General features: G+C 36.1%; 1 protein-coding gene across 3 annotated transcripts in view; it reads left to right on the forward strand.

Moving 5' to 3' along the window:
- WWP1 (WW domain containing E3 ubiquitin protein ligase 1) overlaps positions 1-17,981 on the forward strand; it is an 86,619-nt gene that overhangs the window by 43,593 nt on the left and 25,045 nt on the right. For 2 of the 3 annotated variants that reach the window (XM_086608719.1, XM_086608720.1), the window contains 14 exons: positions 718-772; positions 867-951; positions 1,051-1,179; positions 1,884-1,956; positions 2,046-2,117; positions 3,137-3,225; positions 5,881-6,040; positions 8,877-9,010; positions 9,105-9,245; positions 10,626-10,746; positions 12,072-12,176; positions 13,443-13,539; positions 13,859-13,931; positions 15,123-15,457. In XM_086608719.1, the coding sequence (XP_086464845.1) occupies positions 718-772; positions 867-951; positions 1,051-1,179; positions 1,884-1,956; positions 2,046-2,117; positions 3,137-3,225; positions 5,881-6,040; positions 8,877-9,010; positions 9,105-9,245; positions 10,626-10,746; positions 12,072-12,176; positions 13,443-13,539; positions 13,859-13,931; positions 15,123-15,222 (1,434 nt within the window). In that variant the 3' untranslated portion in view covers positions 15,223-15,457. Of the gene's footprint in view, positions 1-717; positions 773-866; positions 952-1,050; positions 1,180-1,883; positions 1,957-2,045; positions 2,118-3,136; positions 3,226-5,880; positions 6,041-8,876; positions 9,011-9,104; positions 9,246-10,625; positions 10,747-12,071; positions 12,177-13,442; positions 13,540-13,858; positions 13,932-15,122; positions 15,458-17,981 lie in introns of those variants that run through there. The other variant, XM_086608721.1, reaches the window with a different exon arrangement.

Raw genomic sequence — 17,981 nt, forward strand, 5'->3', positions numbered from 1 at the left:
TTTAGGGAGTGGATGTTTTTAGTTATAAATCAGAGTGTGGATCCTGTGGTCTAGGCAAATTCTGCCTTTTACATTTTATTTTTCCCCTGCTTTGTGTTGTTGGGAGCTACTGGGGGACTTCTGCAAGGTTATAGTATATTGCAAGCTTAGCGTCATTTTACATAATAATGGAATCTGTTTTCTTCCTCTTTTTTTAAATCCTTTTAACCTTACTGTATGTCGGTATAATCTTAACCACCCACATAGTGTAATGAATGCAGCTGCATTTGCAAAGAATGACAATGTCTGAAAATAGCCAAACATCCAGGGAGGACATCATGTAATGAGGAAGCAAAAAACTCTTATGTTGGCAGTAATCACTGTTCTTGAAAACGTTTTTTTACGATAAAGCATGTTCTTAAGCAAGAACATGGCGTTTATGTGCTTACACGTGCTTCTGCAACCCTTCTATGAACTGTACGTCTTTAAGACCACTGGCTCTCTCTCAAGTTTGCTATAGGAAGGGAAAGGAAGGGTACATTGAGTTGGAAACGGTGGAGGCGAGTGCACAAATCATATCTTACGTAATCTATGCTTCTTCACAAAAACAGGCTAAAAATGGCATGATGTTTTTTCAGAATGGATAGTCTTCAGAACTAGTGGTAATCTTAAAACATGTTAAGGAAAAAAATATGAATAATATTTGGCCTAACTGAATGTCCTCTTGTTTTTAAATAGGCTTCAATGTTGTCAGCAGAAAATGATCCACTTGGGCCTTTACCACCAGGCTGGGGTAAGTTAATTAGCTGTTGATTTCAGGAAGTGACAGTTACAGAAGTTTGGAATGCAGTTGTTGTATAGTGGATTTTTTCTTTTTTTTCCTCTAGAAAGGAGAGTGGATTCAAATGATAGGGTGTATTTTGTAAATCATAACACAAAGACAACACAGTGGGAAGACCCTCGAACTCAAGGGTAGGTGTGTATATTGCCTGTGCAGATATAAGAATTAAGCAAGATCTTTTTATGTCATGATACGGGCGGAAGAAATACAGTCTGCGATTTCTTCTGCAGTTTACAAAATGAGGACCCTCTTCCAGAGGGCTGGGAAATCAGATATACCAGAGAAGGTGTCAGATACTTTGTTGATCATAATACAAGAACGACCACCTTCAATGATCCTCGTACTGGGAAATCTTCTGTGTAAGTGAGAAATTAAATATATTTTTTAATATTTTTAACTTGTTATAGTTTAATAATGAAGTCTTCTCATACTAGAAAACAATCTATACTTTTAGCTAGAATTGAGCACTAAATGATGAACAAATTGTTGTCCTATAAATTTAATTTGTTTTTAGGCTTTAATTGTCAGCTTATCCATGACACACTTTGCTGTACTGCTCTGAAGTTCAATAGTTTTGATACAGTTTTCAAATACCAAGATTGTAGCTGTTTTATAAATAGAGGGGATAGTGAGGTAAACTAGTGAATATTGAAATAATGTAACTAGTAATCAAATTTTTAAAGAAACAGCAAATGATTGTAATGACTGTTGCTTATAGTTATACACCCTCTAGCAACAGTAATGTCTAAACAAATTAGTTCTAAGTACTTTTCAAAAATTTTACATCCCAATCTTTTTAAAAATAGTTTAGTCAGAAGTAGATCTCTGCCACTCTCTCAAATTTGGCAAATTGACTAGCATCTTAAACAAACAAAAAAAAAAGTGAGGGGAGTGGCACAGAAAGGAAGACTGGACGACCAACCCATCAACTGCATCTTGTTTCTGATCATATCTTACGATAACAATTTCTGCATATTTTTGAAATCTACATGCTATTGTTCAGCATTGAAAGCACTGTTTGATGTCTATATGGTTAATGTATCTCAAATATATTTCCTTACAGAAATAAAGGGCCACAAATTGCTTATGAACGTAGCTTTAGGTGGAAACTTGCTCATTTCCGTTACTTGTGTCAGGTACTGTTAAGTAATTGTTTACTTTTTGAAATTATTTGAATTTACATTTATGTGTGCTGCCTTTTAATGTTGCTGCTTTATGATTACAGTCCAATGCACTGCCAAGTCATGTGAAAATCAACGTATCCAGACAGACTTTGTTTGAGGATTCCTTCCAGCAAGTAAGCTTGCAAAGATTGCTGTGTTTGTTTATCAAGACAAAGCATGAGAAGGAACGTGGCCATAGCCACTTCAGCCTAATGGTCCTTCAGGCGCAGTAGTCTTCCTCTGGTGTTAGCCAAAGGGGGATTCTTAGGGAAGTAATGTATGTAGTACTCTTACCAAATGATCTTTCAGCTCCTAACTGTTTACAATTGAAATGCTCCTTGAGCTTAATGTGGTTTCTGGGTATTTAGTAATCCTCAAGGGACTTCTCTTCTGTGAGCTTGTCCGTGCTCCTCCTGTGAACTTTTTGCATCTACAGCATCCTGTGGTAAAGAATTCTATAGTCTAACCGCATTGCATACCATATTAACCACGTTGGTTTTGCTTTTCTGATTCTTGTGTGTGGTTACATACATTACAAAATGTTGTTTTCTCCAGTTAAAACTGGTGTCCTGCTTTGTCCTTCAAATGTTAAATCTGTGTAATTGAAGCTTGCAGTTCTTGAGCTGTTACAGTCTGCAGCCGACGTATGTTCCTTCCTTCTTTCTCTGTAGCAATCAAAATTCTTGCCACTGTCACCACATCAAAACCACTTGAGAGGGATTCTTTATAAGTAAAAAGTATATTATTAATGAATGTATATTATACTTATTTTGGATTAAAGTAAATTACTCTAAGTGATTTTCTTAATCTGTAATATAGCAGATGAAATACCTTTTTGCCTATTTTTCTTTAATGATAAAGAATGCCTTAGGAAGAGTATAAGAACAGGGCACCCATATAGTGATACTTTCCAGATATGCTCTCCCACTTGCTAGTAGTCTGCTGCTCAAGGATTTTAAGTCTGAGTTGATATTTTTGTGTATGGTTCATTGATTGCATGTTCCATGAGTTGGTCTAATTGCTTGTCAAATCTGTGTAAACATTTGACATAGACAGCATTTTTGTATCAAATAAATAAAATCTGAGTAAGAAGGAGTGATTGTATTGACTGTGTAATTTATAACTTATTACAATTTTTTTTTGTTTCTTATAGATTATGGCATTAAAACCCTATGATTTGAGGAGAAGATTATATGTTATATTCAGAGGAGAAGAAGGATTGGATTATGGTGGCTTGGCAAGGTAAGAAAATTTGTTTAAAACAGTTAGGTTTTTTTTGATAGCACTCTAACCTTGATTTCTAATGTCATTCTGTCAACAAAGAAACTGCTTGCTTTTGCAGTCTGACCCTGGTCACCTTTTTTAGTTCCCTTTAATGTATCAAGGAGGTAGAACTAGCAGCACTGGCTATTGTTATGGGTTATAACCTTGCATTAGTAAAACTGTGGACTCAGTTGTTCAGTTCTTTGACAAAGATTGATGTTTAAATTGACTAATTGCTCTAGACTGAGTTATTTCAGAAACTTTCTATCAGAAAGTTCTACTTTACTAGATGAGGAGACTGTGGAAAAATAGAGTGTTTTGCTTATTTGGAAAAAAAAACCAAGCAAGCACCAGCTTGGGGCTGATACCAACGGAAAGAACACAAACAAGATGAGAGGGCAGGCATGAGGTAACAGCAGACAGACAGACTAAGTAGGCTGTGCAGGAATGCGAAACAGCTAGGCTACAAGTTTTTCTAGAATCTGAAGTGAAACTTGGAGGGAAAAATCTGATAACAGGAAAACCATAAACAAAGTGAGTTTCATCTGTTGACCATGTAGAAGACAACCACTGACTACTGCTGCCAGTTAGTTGACTGAAATGTTACTATTAGGGTGAAAATCTCATTGCTACTGCAAATCCAAGGAATTAGAAATAGTCATAGGTGATAGAATTTTTCTTGTTTGTTTTTTTTTTTTTTTGTAATGTTTTTTGGTCTTGGCTTTGGTTTTGTGTAGCTTACTGTGTTAAAATGAAGTTCAGTGAAATGTGTTGTGTTTCCAAGTAAGGAAGCTTGCTTCTGAAGGGTGAGCTGCTTTGGATATGTGGATGGTTATGCTTCTGAATTACAATATCTGATAAGCTTTTGAGAGGTGACTGCAGGGAGGAATCCAATTTTTGCTTTGCACGGATTTTGTTTGGTTGGTGTCTCTGTCATGATGGCCCTAGGCACAGGATGAGGACCAGGAGACTTCAAGAAATCTGTTCCAGAGAAAAAAGCATTCCAAGGAAGTGGTGTAAGAGTAACTGAAGTGAAGAGTGTTAGTCACAGAAAGTAGCAGAATAAATAACTAGATAACAAATAAATAAGTAGTATAATTTCATAGTTTAGGAATAAGTCTTGCCCACGATTTTGAATGTGAAACTGAGAAGCAGCAAGGATCTCATTGTAACTTGAGCTGAGAATTCTCAAGTGACACTGAGTAAATGTTCATGTACTGACTTGCTAATGTATTACTGCATTAATACAAATATAGAAAGCTGATACACCTGATTTATCACCTGTCTCTCAGCAGGTTAAACTCCGTGTTCCCTCCAGAATTTTACCTTGTGTTTAGCAGGACCAATCTGACACTATGTCCTGTGATGTTCTAGCTGTCGATGTGAAAATTCATTGCTTCTGCAAGCTTCTTGTTGATGACTGATTTCTTTGTTTCCTCCCTTACTATCTGGCGTTCATCTAATTTAAATATCTATTAAATTTGATGCTTCTATACAGAGTTAATATAATTGCCTCAGTATAAAACTTGCATAGAATGCTGTACAACATCCTCGTGCTTTGTAAAAGATACACGGAGCCCTGTTAGCGTTACCGTATCCTAGCTGCCTTTCTCTGAAACTCTTTCTGCTTGCCTGTCGGGTTTCATAGAACCATTAGAAGAAACATGCCAGCAAACCTCTCGTTTCTGTTCCCTGATCTCAGGTAAATATATGGATAGAAAAGAAGCATCTTAAGTGTAACACCTGAAAGGCAGTCAGAACAGAATTCAGTCCCTGAAGTTATTGTAGGGTATGCTTTTAGTTAGGTTTTTTTTTTTGTGGCTTTTCCCTAAGCCTAGTTGTTCAGTTCCAAGCATTTAGGGCCTAATACAAAAACGCCTGAGTGTATATAACTGCTTCAGAGGTCTCCGATTATATGCAAATACTATAAAGCAACAAATATTTTAAATATCAGCTATCCTAACACTGAAATAACAGGTTCTATTAGTATTTCAGATCAGCCGAGTTGGAAACTATGGAAGTGGTAGAATAACATGTGTTAGTTAAACCTCAACAAAAATAATATTTTCACATTTTTGTGTCCTGTGGGCTTATTTGATGCGTGATAATTTGTTAAACCACAGTAAGTCAGCGTGTGTTCTCCTGTCAGATTGGGAAAGCAAATAAGGTGTGCTGTGCTTGGGGGTATTTTTGTTTTGTTTTAATTAGGTTGTTTAAAATAAGCACTGCCCATGTAATTTTTTTTGAATAAAGATTTGAGTTGTATATAGTAAAGCAGCCATAAGGAGGATAAATACTATGTACTGGTTGAGGCAAGGACTCCGTAGGCAAAAATGTTACTAATATGCAGCTAAAACCTGCGCTATGAGGGTCTGTTCAAGGTGACAATCTTCACAATCGTTTCTAAGCTTTGGAAACCATGACTTTCTAATGTTAACGGTTTTAATAATGAGTTTTTTTATATTTAAGAAGTATATAATGCCATATATTATTCTGTGATTCTAATACAACACTGTTTATATTATTTTTCTAAGTTTGCATATCTTTTGACCGTTTTGCTAGTTACCTAAGGGGAATGGTGGTAAACATCTGTATGTGATGGTTTTTATGTGTATACGTGTTTTTTTTCCTTAGAGAATGGTTTTTCTTGCTTTCCCATGAAGTACTGAACCCTATGTACTGCCTATTTGAATATGCTGGCAAGAGCAACTATTGCCTGCAGATAAATCCAGCATCAACAATCAATCCTGACCATCTTTCATATTTCTGTTTCATTGGGCGCTTTATTGCCATGGTAGGTTAGATTTTTAAGGTTTTATTATTTGCTGTAGCTATACATTTATTCCTGAACAGTATTTGTTTTTACAGTTATTAAAGGTTATATTAATCTCTTAGAAATTGAAGATTAAGGCATGTAAGGTTATTGAGCCAAAATATTCCCTAAGAGTTAAGTCTCTTACACACTTAAATTTCCTGGGATAGTGATGAAAGTTAATATGACATTCAATATAATATTTTATTTTTATCAGTTGGATGTGTGTACTTCATGCCAACCGCTGTTTGATTGAGTGTCTGAATACTGATGCTCTGAAAAATGTGACTAGTATTTTCTGGAAAAGGCTCCTCAGTTAGACTTGGTGTACTGTATTAGAAAAAATGAGTTAGAAATATTTTGTAGAGCACAGTGAGCCTTAATTTAAATGTACGTGTGTGGATACAAAGGTCAGATACTGAGGAGAGCAGAAGCTGGCAGGGAGCTGATTTTCTGCCATCAGGTTTCTTTTAAACTAAAAGCTGATGAGGCATGTTGTATCATTTCTTCTTCTGGTGTCACTGAGTCAATTTTCTATAGTGGACTCCTGCTCTGTCACATTTCTTTCCTTCCATGTAGTGATACAGTCATCTTTCCGCATAATCATCATGATGTCTACAGGTAGCCCTCAGCAACATCCCTGAACATGGTGAAAACAAAAAGAGAAGATAAAAGTGCATTTTCAGATTGAAGAGACTGTCGTCTTCTCCTATTGTTCAGGCTTTTTATATGAAATTAGAATAAATACAAGCAAAGTGTAACATAAATGGAAAAATACTTTCAGACTTAAAATAAGTTAGGTTGGAGAGTTTTCTTGGTTTTGCTTTTCTTATAGATGGTTCTTGAGAAATAAATTTGTTCAGTTTTGATGATAACATGTCTGATTTCGAGAATTTTATGGCCAAGTTCTCCATTTATGTGCTGTCATGAAAATTTATTTCATTGGGTTAACACTTTCAATAGGCTGCCAACTTTTTTCTTTCTTTTAGAACCCTCAGCAAGCTATAATGCCATTTAGCAGGAAGACGTGATAAAGCCAATTAGGTGCTAGAGCCAAATTCTGTTCCTTTTAGTCGGTGATTTTTTGATCTTGCACATAAGATAAATCCATAATTGAAATGTTACCTTTAGGAAAAACTACTTCATAAAAGTACAGATCATAGAAGAGAACTTAAAATATTTGAGGTAATTAAAAGGCAAACTTTTCTTTCCTGAAGTACTTCTGTATTTTTATTTTAAATTCTCTAAGGGCTGGAGGAGGGAGGGGAGAAAGACCTGTGTAGTGTGCCTAATGTGTTCAGTTGCAAGGTCTGAGTATATTCATGGCTTATAATAGATGGCACTTCCTGCAGTACTTCCCGGGATACCCTCTAGTGGTTTAAAACAGCTCAGATAATAATGTAAGTGGGAATCATTTTAAGGAGTCTAAATAGGCTTTTTGAGTGCAGTTGTAGTTTCTGTCCTTCTCAGAGTTCTAAAATAGTTGTGATTTTCAGATCATAAAGGCTTCTTTTGGTTTTAAGTACTGAAATAACCACAGAGATTTTTGGCTGAAAGAGGGTTAAAGAATACACATCTTACTTTGTAACAAAAAGCTATTAAATGAGGTTGGCTGAGGCAACTTTTATATTTTGCAGTAAGGTTATCATAAACATTAAATGAGAGGATTTAAGAGCTTACTTACACAAAAAGCAGGAAGTCATATGGCTGGATGCTGCACTTGACATTTATTTTTTATGTTTCTATCAGCTTGCTCTGCCATGAGAAGTGTAGACTCGTTTAAAAAGAAATACACACATAAATAAATAAATAAATGCCTCAGAGAGAACCTTTTTAAGGTCTCCTAAGGCAAGAGCAAATGCATGCTAGAGTAAGCCTTAGGGGGGGATTAGGAGGTGGGGAAAAAAGATGGAGCCTTGCCTTTTTCTAGATGAAACGGGCTATTACATTGGCTCTTCTGCTCATAGAATTTCAGCTGTGAGGAAGGACAGGTAATAAATGCCATGTGTGGCCTATGTTTAGGGTGATTTTTTTAAAGAGGTATTTCAGTGATGAAAGTGTACTTGGTAAGGATCAGGAAGAGTTTGCATCGTGACAGCTGTGCTGTTAGCTCTCAGACGAACTGACTCAGTACAGAGGTTAACGCTCTGTGTGTGTGTGTCTAATGCTGTGCTTCAGTGCTAGAAACGAGCTTACACACTTTTTGCATGTGTGGTGAGACAAGTGTGACCGTGTTCTGTTTTATTTTCAATTTCATTTTGGCAGTAGAAGGGAGAATCTAATTTCTCAGTTCTGTTGCCTATAAAAAAGGTGATTCCCAAAGCTCTTTCCAAAGCAGTCTGTGATTGCATTGTTAGACTTTTTACAAGCTGTGGTAGCATTATGTAAAGGATGATTTTGCAGGATGGATGTATGTAGTGAAAAATGGCAGTAGTACTCAAATAGGATCAATTATTATGATCAAGTAAGATCAAATAACACTTGGCATATATACCTATCCACATAATAAAGAGGAAACTTAGTCATTTCCTCTTTTTATAGACTTCATCCTTTTATAAGAAGGTTTTTTTTAATCAAAGAATTTCTGTATTATAATGCTAACATGTAATTGGATAAATTTTGACAATTAATCACTTTTTTTCATCCCATTTGATATAATGCTTTGTTCATTTTAAATGCCAAGCTGCTACTGCTAGTTGGTGCCTTTTGTTATTTGAAGGAGATAGAAAAAAAAAAAAAAAAAAGAATTCAAGTCCAGAAATACTTCAATAATTCAGTAGCTCAATAAAAGCTAAACAGACTTTTTTCGGTTCAACAGGCATTGTTTCATGGGAAATTTATTGACACTGGTTTTTCTCTGCCTTTCTACAAACGAATGCTGAGCAAGAAACTTACTATTAAGGACCTAGAATCTATTGATACTGAATTTTACAACTCCCTGATTTGGATAAGGTTTGTAGATTAATTTTTTGTGTGTGTGATGCTTTATGGATTTTTTTGTTTACATAGAATTCATTGTGCTTTTTTTTTTTCCCTTTTCATTCAGGGATAATAACATTGAAGAGTGTAACTTGGAAATGTACTTCTGTGTGGATATGGAGCTCTTGGGAAAAGTAACCTCACATGAGCTGAAATCAGGAGGTTCAAATATCTTGGTAACTGAGGAAAACAAAGAAGAATATATTGGGTAGGAAGGTGTAGATGTTAAAAATAAGTGTTCCATGTTTCTTCTGTTGCTCTAGTCTTTTTTGTCACAGTATATGATTTGTTTTTTTTTTTTATTTCTTTTTTTTCTATTACTATGTAGTTCTTGGGGCTATTACTGAAATCATATCTTTGTACATTTTAGTATCTTAGTACACATGATCTCTTGGTACGTTTTGAGTTCTCTTATTCCCCTTTTCCTTCTATCCCTGCCCACCCCTGTCCCCCACCAAAAAAAAAAAGAAAAAAAAAAAAAAAGAAGAAGAGAGAGAAGACCTGATAGTGAGAAGAAGGCCTGTCTTGTTTTTAAATGTACAATGAGAGAACAGGTGAAACTGAAAATGAGCAAATCCATTTTCAGTAACTTCAGGTAACAAATCCAGGTGGAGAGAAGACGTGTTTGACAGAGGATTTCAAAATTGTTCAGAGCTTTGCTGTCACTATGGAAACTGAAAATCAGAATGGTGTATAATGTGGTGTGTCTTAAACTATTTTTTCTTTGTTCTGTTACGCTGCTCTTTCCTGCTTCTCTCCTAATCTTATCACTGCCTTTCTTTTTCTGAACCTGCATTTCTGATCTGTCTGTTCAGAGTGATCTCAAAAGCAGATGTACACAGATCCTTTTCTGTGATGCAGTGTATGTCCAGTGCTGCACATAAAGATCCCACTTAAATTAGCACTTTAGTTTCTCAGTAAATGGTTTCTATAGCGTGTATATATATTTATTGTCTTTTTTATTCAGAAATGGCTTGACTGTTTTAGTTGAAACTTAAAAACTGTTACCTACCTCTTCCTTGAAATCTTAGCACAAATAAGAAGCTCAAAACAGAAAATTACTATTATGCTGGAAGTATTTGGCAACCATAGTTATAGGTATTATACTGTTATAGCAACAGTATTTCATATTATTCTCTGCCTACATGGTGTTTTTTGCTCAAGAACAGAATATTTTAAAATCAGTAGAAATTTTTCTTTTCTACCATTGAAACACTAGAATTATGCACATTTTAAGCTAAAGCAAATTTTGCTGTAACAAAATCATAAAGCCCAAGTAGCATTATTTTATAAAAAAGCTGCTGAATTTTGATTAGTGAAAAGTTAGTAATATTTTCTTTTTTTTAAACTGGAATGGTAATAAGTGCATATTGCTACTTTTACTGTTGTCTAAGTTTGGAGATTTGTGATAAACCATAATAAAGTATGGTAGGTCCCTTATAGTCTATGGAATCATACAGTATAAGAAAGTAAAACTGGAGGGAGCGTTACCTCGTGGGAACACACACACAATCATACATATTTGCACTTCTTCATTTTGAGTACTAATTGATGTTTAATTTGTTTGTTTTTTTTTTTCCTGTCCCAGGCTAATGGCTGAGTGGCGATTTTCTCGGGGAGTTAGAGAACAAACCAAAGCTTTTCTTGATGGTTTTAATGAAGTTGTTCCTCTACAGTGGCTACACTATTTTGATGAAAAGGAGCTGGAGGTGAGGTTTTCTGTTTAACGTTTTTACCTTTTTCAAAGGTAATACATATGGGATGATTAAATGGATAGGTCAGCTTGAATCATAGAATGGTCAGGGTCGGAAGGGACCTAAAAGATCATCTAGTTCCAACCCTGCCATCAGCAGGGAAACCCTCCACTACACCAGGTTGCTCAAAGCCTCATCAAACCTGGCCTTGAACATCTCTCATGTGGCATGCTGCATTTGATAGCTTCTGGAACATAGAGAGTTTAGTAGGAGCACTAAGAGTGAATCATGGTGAAAAGCCAGTATCTCTCTTGAATCGGTGCTTTGTGTTGTTCAGCAGTTGGAAATTTTAGATTCCATCCTCAGTATTCGAATGTGTTTTGCAAGTTTCTATGAAAGGATCAGAATATGAGGTCACAGGTGGATCTATTAGTCACAGAAAACTTTTCCCTCTCTGGTAGATGGGTAGAATTACCTTCAAACAGATGGCACAGAAATTGGTTCTTGGGTATAGTGATCACTTAGTTTCACACACATAGTCTAGAATAGGTTCTACGGTTATTACACTTAAGGACAGAAAGCTGGAGGAACCAACAAGATTTCAAACTGAATTTTGCAGATCCTCAATATATAACCCAAGGGCTGATAACAGGAATGGCTTGCATGCACCATGTTTACCTAACAATCAGCCTGACCTGTGTTCACTGTTGGGGTTGCTATTCGGGGCAAGGATAAAAGGTTCTGGTAGTGCTAGGCTTACTTATTTCTGGTACCATGTATATAATTAGCTGTGTTCTGAAAGCCTCTTAAGTTAAATGGGAGTTTTTCCAGAGCACGGACTTTGATCTCTCTTATTTAGTGTTCAGTTTTCTAGGAGGCTTTGCCTTTAGGACTTTAAGCTTTCATTGCCTCTCATAATTAATACTTCGCAGACTTAAACTTTGCAGTGTATTTTATCTTTACTAGCAGTAGCAACAATGTAGTCATCATCATCCTGGAATATGAGGCAAGGTTTTAATGGGAAGGGTAATATCTGTAGTAAAAAATTTCCTTTTATGAGAAAGATAACGTCTTTTATTATTGAATTATTAGTTGGAAGAAATGTAAGTTTCTGGTTTGCAGGCTTTCAGAACACTTAAATACATAAACAATTTTGGAGAAGTTCTGTAAAGTTAGGATAAAGGAATATCTAACTGTGGAGTACAGTGAAGAAGTTGCCAGTCTTTTTTTTTGAGCAAGAACTTCCCTTTTTGTTAGGGTGTCATATACAAGATACAAAATTAACTCTTAATTTACATGTGCAGACATGTATATTGTCAAGTAATTGTTCTCTTTCCTAGGTTATGCTCTGTGGTATGCAAGAAGTTGACTTAGCAGACTGGCAGAGGAACACTGTTTATCGTCATTATACAAGGAATAGCAAGCAGATCATATGGTTCTGGCAGGTATGTTGATCAGGAAAATTCTGGGCTTCTTCGGATTTTGTTTTGTAACACAAATGACATGGAGAGGAGGGATGCCATCTGAATGAGGGTTCTCGCTGCTTCTTTTCTTTTTGCTTTTCAGAGAAGGACAGGAGGGTTACTGGTTCTTAGGAAGCATACTTTAGGGTGGGAAATGGCAAATAGATACCTGCATTACATTTGGATGGCTGCGTCATGAATACTTTTTCTGTCTCTTGTCCATATTGATTGTACAACAACGCAGTTTTTTGTACTGTTAGCAGTGATCTACCTTCTGAGTGTTCTTCTGTCTAGTACATCTGAAAGGCCCCATATTATTTATAATTATTGTCATATTAACTGTGCCAGTCTAGCACTGACTGATTATAACTCACATTTTAATTAATGTGGCTAAGAATTATTTTCAGAAAAAAACTTCCAAAAATGCTATATCGGTTCATGGTTTTTATGAATTTCTCTAAAGAGAAGTCACAGCTAGGCAGTTCCTGTCCTGTGATAAATCACCATTTCAGAGATGCTTTTGATGAAGTTACTATAAGAAAATTATGCAAATCAATTATTTCCTAGCTTATTTATATTGTCAGAATAATGTTAAGAGCTGATGATGATGATCTCTCTTTAAGAAGCTTGGGACTGAAAGAGTTTAACCAGAAGTTCAAGTAACTTGAACAAGAACCAAGAAGTTTGATATGGTTTTAACATTTATAGAACAAAAATAATAATTTTGTTATCCAAGTTTTTCTGAGTCAAAACTCTAGTTCTGTCAATGCCCCCTCTCTTACTGAGATGTCCCCCATCTTTCCTCTTTTTATTTCCTCTTCCCTTTCCCAGTGAATTTCCTTACAAAGTGATGCAGCTGTTATGGATGGTGTTTTCACTCACTGAGATTGCCAGATGCAGGGAATACTTCAGAGCCTGTGGCTAGGCTATTGCTGCATTTAATCAAAATGGCAATAGTCTTCATATAAATAAACATGATTTATATGTTAGCGTAGAATAAAAAAGATAAAGATTCTTCATATTTGATGTTTCCAGCCTTCACATGATAATCGTTAACAGTGCTTATAATCTGAAATCACTTGTCTTCTCCCTCCACTCTCAGTTTTACTGAAATAGAGAAAGGCAAATTGTTCTCAAGGTGGTGTCATTTTAAATGGAATTATACTTTTTCAGCAGTCTCGTAGGGTTTTTGTTTTTCTCCAGCTATGTTAAAGATTTCTATTAAGTAATTTGAATTTCTGTGCCTAGTTTGTAAAAGAAACAGACAATGAGGTTCGCATGCGACTTCTGCAGTTTGTCACTGGCACTTGCAGATTACCCCTGGGTGGATTTGCTGAACTTATGGGTAAGTAAAAGGTGACGAAAACTTTTCTGTTGTAACTGTTCTGTTTGCAAGTGAATCATGCTGCAAGTGTACGGATAGCAGGAACTTCATGTATGTCAGCTTGGATCTAGAAGGGCTTTTTGTATCAGAAATCCCATGAATACGTTTATAAATTATTAGGAAATTAGCTCAATTCTATGAGGAAAATGTTCATATTCATGTAACGTTGAGTAGCACCTAGTGAGCTGTCTGCTGTATCTGAGTTGTGTCTTATGTCACATATATATCACGTGCTACTTAAAAGGAACAGATGACACTTTTTAAAAATCTTCTTTCCCAGGAAGTAATGGTCCTCAGAAATTCTGCATTGAAAAAGTTGGTAAGGAAACCTGGTTACCAAGAAGTCACACTTGGTGAGTTGTTATGTGTAAACTTTCTCTACCTTTAGTGGTTTTTCTCTTCTGGTCTTGCATTTACTGAATCAAGTGAAATCTAACTCAAATCGGTTCTCTATCTCCATCATCAGCTGCTTTGATTGCTCTGACATGCCAGTATGGAAAACTTTTCTGGTCGCGCTAGTCTCAGATTTTGCTACTGCACTGTACGCAGCTGGTCAGTATCAGATCTATCAAAAGTACGATACCATCCTTCTTGCATAGCACTGAGAGCCGTTCCCCTAATTCTTTGTTTCAGAGAATGCTAAATAACTGAACAAAAGTCGTGTTGGTATTAGGTATATGCAGTTATTAGATACACTTATTATACAGTAATATTATAAAAGATAAATGCATAGTCATGAGAGAAAGTAGTGTGGAAGAAATCACAGCAAACATTCAAAACAAGGATGCTCAGCCAAGAACGCAGATGCTTTCTTCTGCCAGGCTTCAGACTATTACTGGATTGGGATTCCTATGCCCAACTGGAGCAACAGGTACACAGATCAGTTCCCTGTATATACTGTGTGCAAAATGGACACACCTTCCTTAGGCTACATTGTGACAATAACATTCATCACACTTTTAAACTAGCTCAGGGAATCCTCCATTTTTCCATTTTCTCCACCACTGCTGTTTTTTCACGTGATGATTGCAAGAGTTAAACGTCCCTCTTTGTCTAAGATAATTTTGGGGAAGACATGGAATGAAAAAGAATTTTGGCAGATGTCTTTTGGGGAAAGTTTTAGCGAGGAAAAAAAAAAAACACAAAAAAACCCTATAGCCAGGCATGCATAGGAAGGGGAAAAATTCAGCTTTTTCATATTCTTTCTGGAATTTGGAGATGCATCAAACTAGGATGATATTAAACTTCATGGTAAACGTTTCCTTTTCTCATTATTACAGTTCTTTGTGTCTTGGGCTGACTTTAGTCTTCAGAGGTTCTATTTTTATCTGATGTGGTAACAGTATTTTGTTTCGTAAAGTATTCCTCTCAAGCTTTGCCTGTTCTTACTGCTCATAGAAATCTCAAGGCAGTGAAACTTCACCGATTGCTATTTCTTCATTTCTGTTTGTTAGATCAGAATATTTTTAACTTCTACTATAGCAGTCGAGTTCTACATGGGATTTAGATGAACTTAACAAAATTTATTTTTTTTTTCTGCTCAGTTTTAATCGTTTGGATTTGCCACCCTATAAAAGCTATGAACAACTTAAAGAGAAGCTGCTCTTTGCCATTGAAGAAACAGAGGGATTTGGTCAAGAGTAGAAGTGGCTTCTAGTCGAAAAGGAGATCTTGCATAATGAAAGGCCCAGCCAACCTAAAATTGCACACTTAATTGTATATAAGCTTTTTGTTCTGTACAGTGATCTTTCTGGAACTCTAAAAGTATAATTGTTCTCCGTTCTTCCACAAAGATATGCAAAACAGTTCAGCCTTTTCTACTTTTATTTATTGCCCTTCCAAAAGACCGGAAAAACCCCTCATAAATTTTGAAAGCAGACAAGAGACTTATTTAAAATATATATTAAAAATATAAATATATATACAAATAGGCTCTAGTTTTATAGAGCTTTAAGTGTATGAAAAGTTGCAGCCATTTAAAAGGGCCTGGATTTGCTTTATCTTGGCTTTATTATTCAGAAAAATGTTTAAACTGCTCTTTGTTCTCTCTTAAGAAACATCTCCAAGTTTGTTTTATTGCATGGCTGTTCTAAAAGGTGTTGAAGGCTTAGGCCAAACGTATCCTAAATATGTAGAAAGATGCTGCTGGTATTTGAGATGACAGAATATTTTGTTCTGTCAGTTTAATTTTTTTAAATACATAAATAGCTGATATATCCCTCTCTACTGATGTAGCCAAGGTCATGAATAAAGCCTTTACTACTTGCACAAGAGTCATGTACAAGAAGATGAATGTGATTTAATGTTGAAAGAAATCGGTGCCACTGTTCTGACTTATCGTAGGAGCTGAACAGAGTATTTTAATTCATTTGAGCAGCATTGAAATTTGTTTACATATTACCTTGGGTTATTACCACGAGGATGTTAGGTAATCTTAAAAGAAAAAATAAAAGAGAAACTATTACACATTCTCTCCTTGGTCTGGTGTCTTACAGGTTTCTTTTTTTTGTTTGCTTTTTCTATCCCTTTTCAATCCATGAGGTTCTTTTTACAAATTTACAGAGTATATTAATGTAAACTGAGATACAAGGGTATACAAAAGGTAATGTGAACTTTGCTGCTTTCTGTGTTCATGTTCAGTTACATAAGCTTTGCAGAGATAAAAATATTCTGAAGTATTAAGTACTCTTTAAGTATTTTAAATACTTAAAATAACTTTCAAGTTCTTACAGAAATTCAGATGTCCCTGAATTAAGTATGTCTAAAACTGGTCGTCCTTTTATGTAGGTTAAGTTTGTTCTAAGTGCACAAGAACATAAAGCCATTCTAAAATTAGTTTCATTGGCATTGAGGGAATTTGCTGAACTGCTTTAAATATTAACTGTGAATTTCATTTAACTTACACAGAATTTTGTACACACATGAAAATGATTTCTTAGAATATGATTAAAAACACTTCTGTAACATATCATATTGCACTGTTAAAAGTGTACATGCAGAAGAAATAGCTGTATCTCTTAATGTATCTTTCCAACACAGCAACTGAATTCTGCCAGAATTTTATTTTTCTACACTTTGGATTCTCTTGAGGCTTTATATTCAATATGCACAGCTTACCATGAAGATGTTAACCTGTACATAGCTTTTGTACCACCACTAGTGCAATGGGCCCTAGAGACTGCTCCTTACGTGAACTTTCTTGTAAGAGCTTCAAGAATTTCCACCACTTTGAGGGTTTTCCATACCACACCAAATATCTTCTGCATTCACAAATATAGCATTAAATTAATTTCAAGTGCAAATCCACTTAAAGTATGACTTTTGCTGGTTAGAACGGAGGAAGCTTTAAAAAAAGCCACCACAACAACAAAAAAAGGTGAGAGGCCAGGCAACAGAAGTGTGTGGCTTGCCTAAAAGGCAATTAAGAGGGCTAAATGTCGTAGAGTTAACTTCATGAATTTGCACTAATGAATGACTTGGTGACCCACTACCAACTGCTGAATTTTGTGAATCTGTGAGTAAGTGAACAAAATAATAAAGAAGACAGCACATCACGACAACGTAGTTGCTTTGTTGTTCTGGTAGTTTTAGCTGTCTTACAGCTGCAGTAGTGTTTCCTGTGGGTAAGGGTCAGGTAGCCAAGGGAAAAACCAAACCCAGGGGCCTTCTGCACACGGGTGTGATCTATTAATGGGTTTCAAAGGATGGACTGAGAAAGCGCAGCCCTTCAGAGGAAAAAAAACCCACAATTTATATACTTGTGTGTGTACGTGCACACAGTTATCTTGGACTTTCTGGGAATTTTGGCAATACTGCATTGTAACTTTTCCTGTTTGCGTTCCCCACAATTGAGCTGTACTTAGGGGGAGGGAGGAAGATGGCGAAGAGAGGGAAAGCGGCAAAGGCTGGAGATCAGCTGAGGGAACCAGTGAGGCAATACTACTTGAAGGAGCTACTGTGTAGCTCACGGGTTCTGTTTGTTCCTTTCTTCCTGCAAGCAACTCAGCTGCTCTTCTCTAGAGAAAACACTCCACAATGTTTGCTTGGTAGCTGGATAGCCTTCGTCCTTGTGCAGGTAACTGTTTTCTGCAGCAGAAAAGGCACAGAAATCAGGTGCCTCTGCCACACGGCTACCAGAAGTGGTTTTATCAAGGGCAGATGTTTTTGTAGTGCATGAACGCAGAAAACTTGAAGAATCCCTCTGAAATACTACACGTCATCCACCCTGGGACTTTCATGTATCGAATACTTTATTTTGATGCTCTACTAGTAGAAAAATAAGAATTACTTTACCGTAGTGGCGAAAACCACCTTGTAACTAGTTCTGTGATCTGAGGCTGGAATTAAAGCTCTAGATCGTCTCTCAGCTGTGGATTTTTACTACTGACTTGGCTTAGGCTTGG

Source organism: Tauraco erythrolophus, chromosome 3 (assembly GCF_009769465.1).
Source record: "Tauraco erythrolophus isolate bTauEry1 chromosome 3, bTauEry1.pri, whole genome shotgun sequence".
In the NCBI taxonomy this organism is placed as follows: Eukaryota; Metazoa; Chordata; class Aves; order Musophagiformes; family Musophagidae; genus Tauraco; species Tauraco erythrolophus.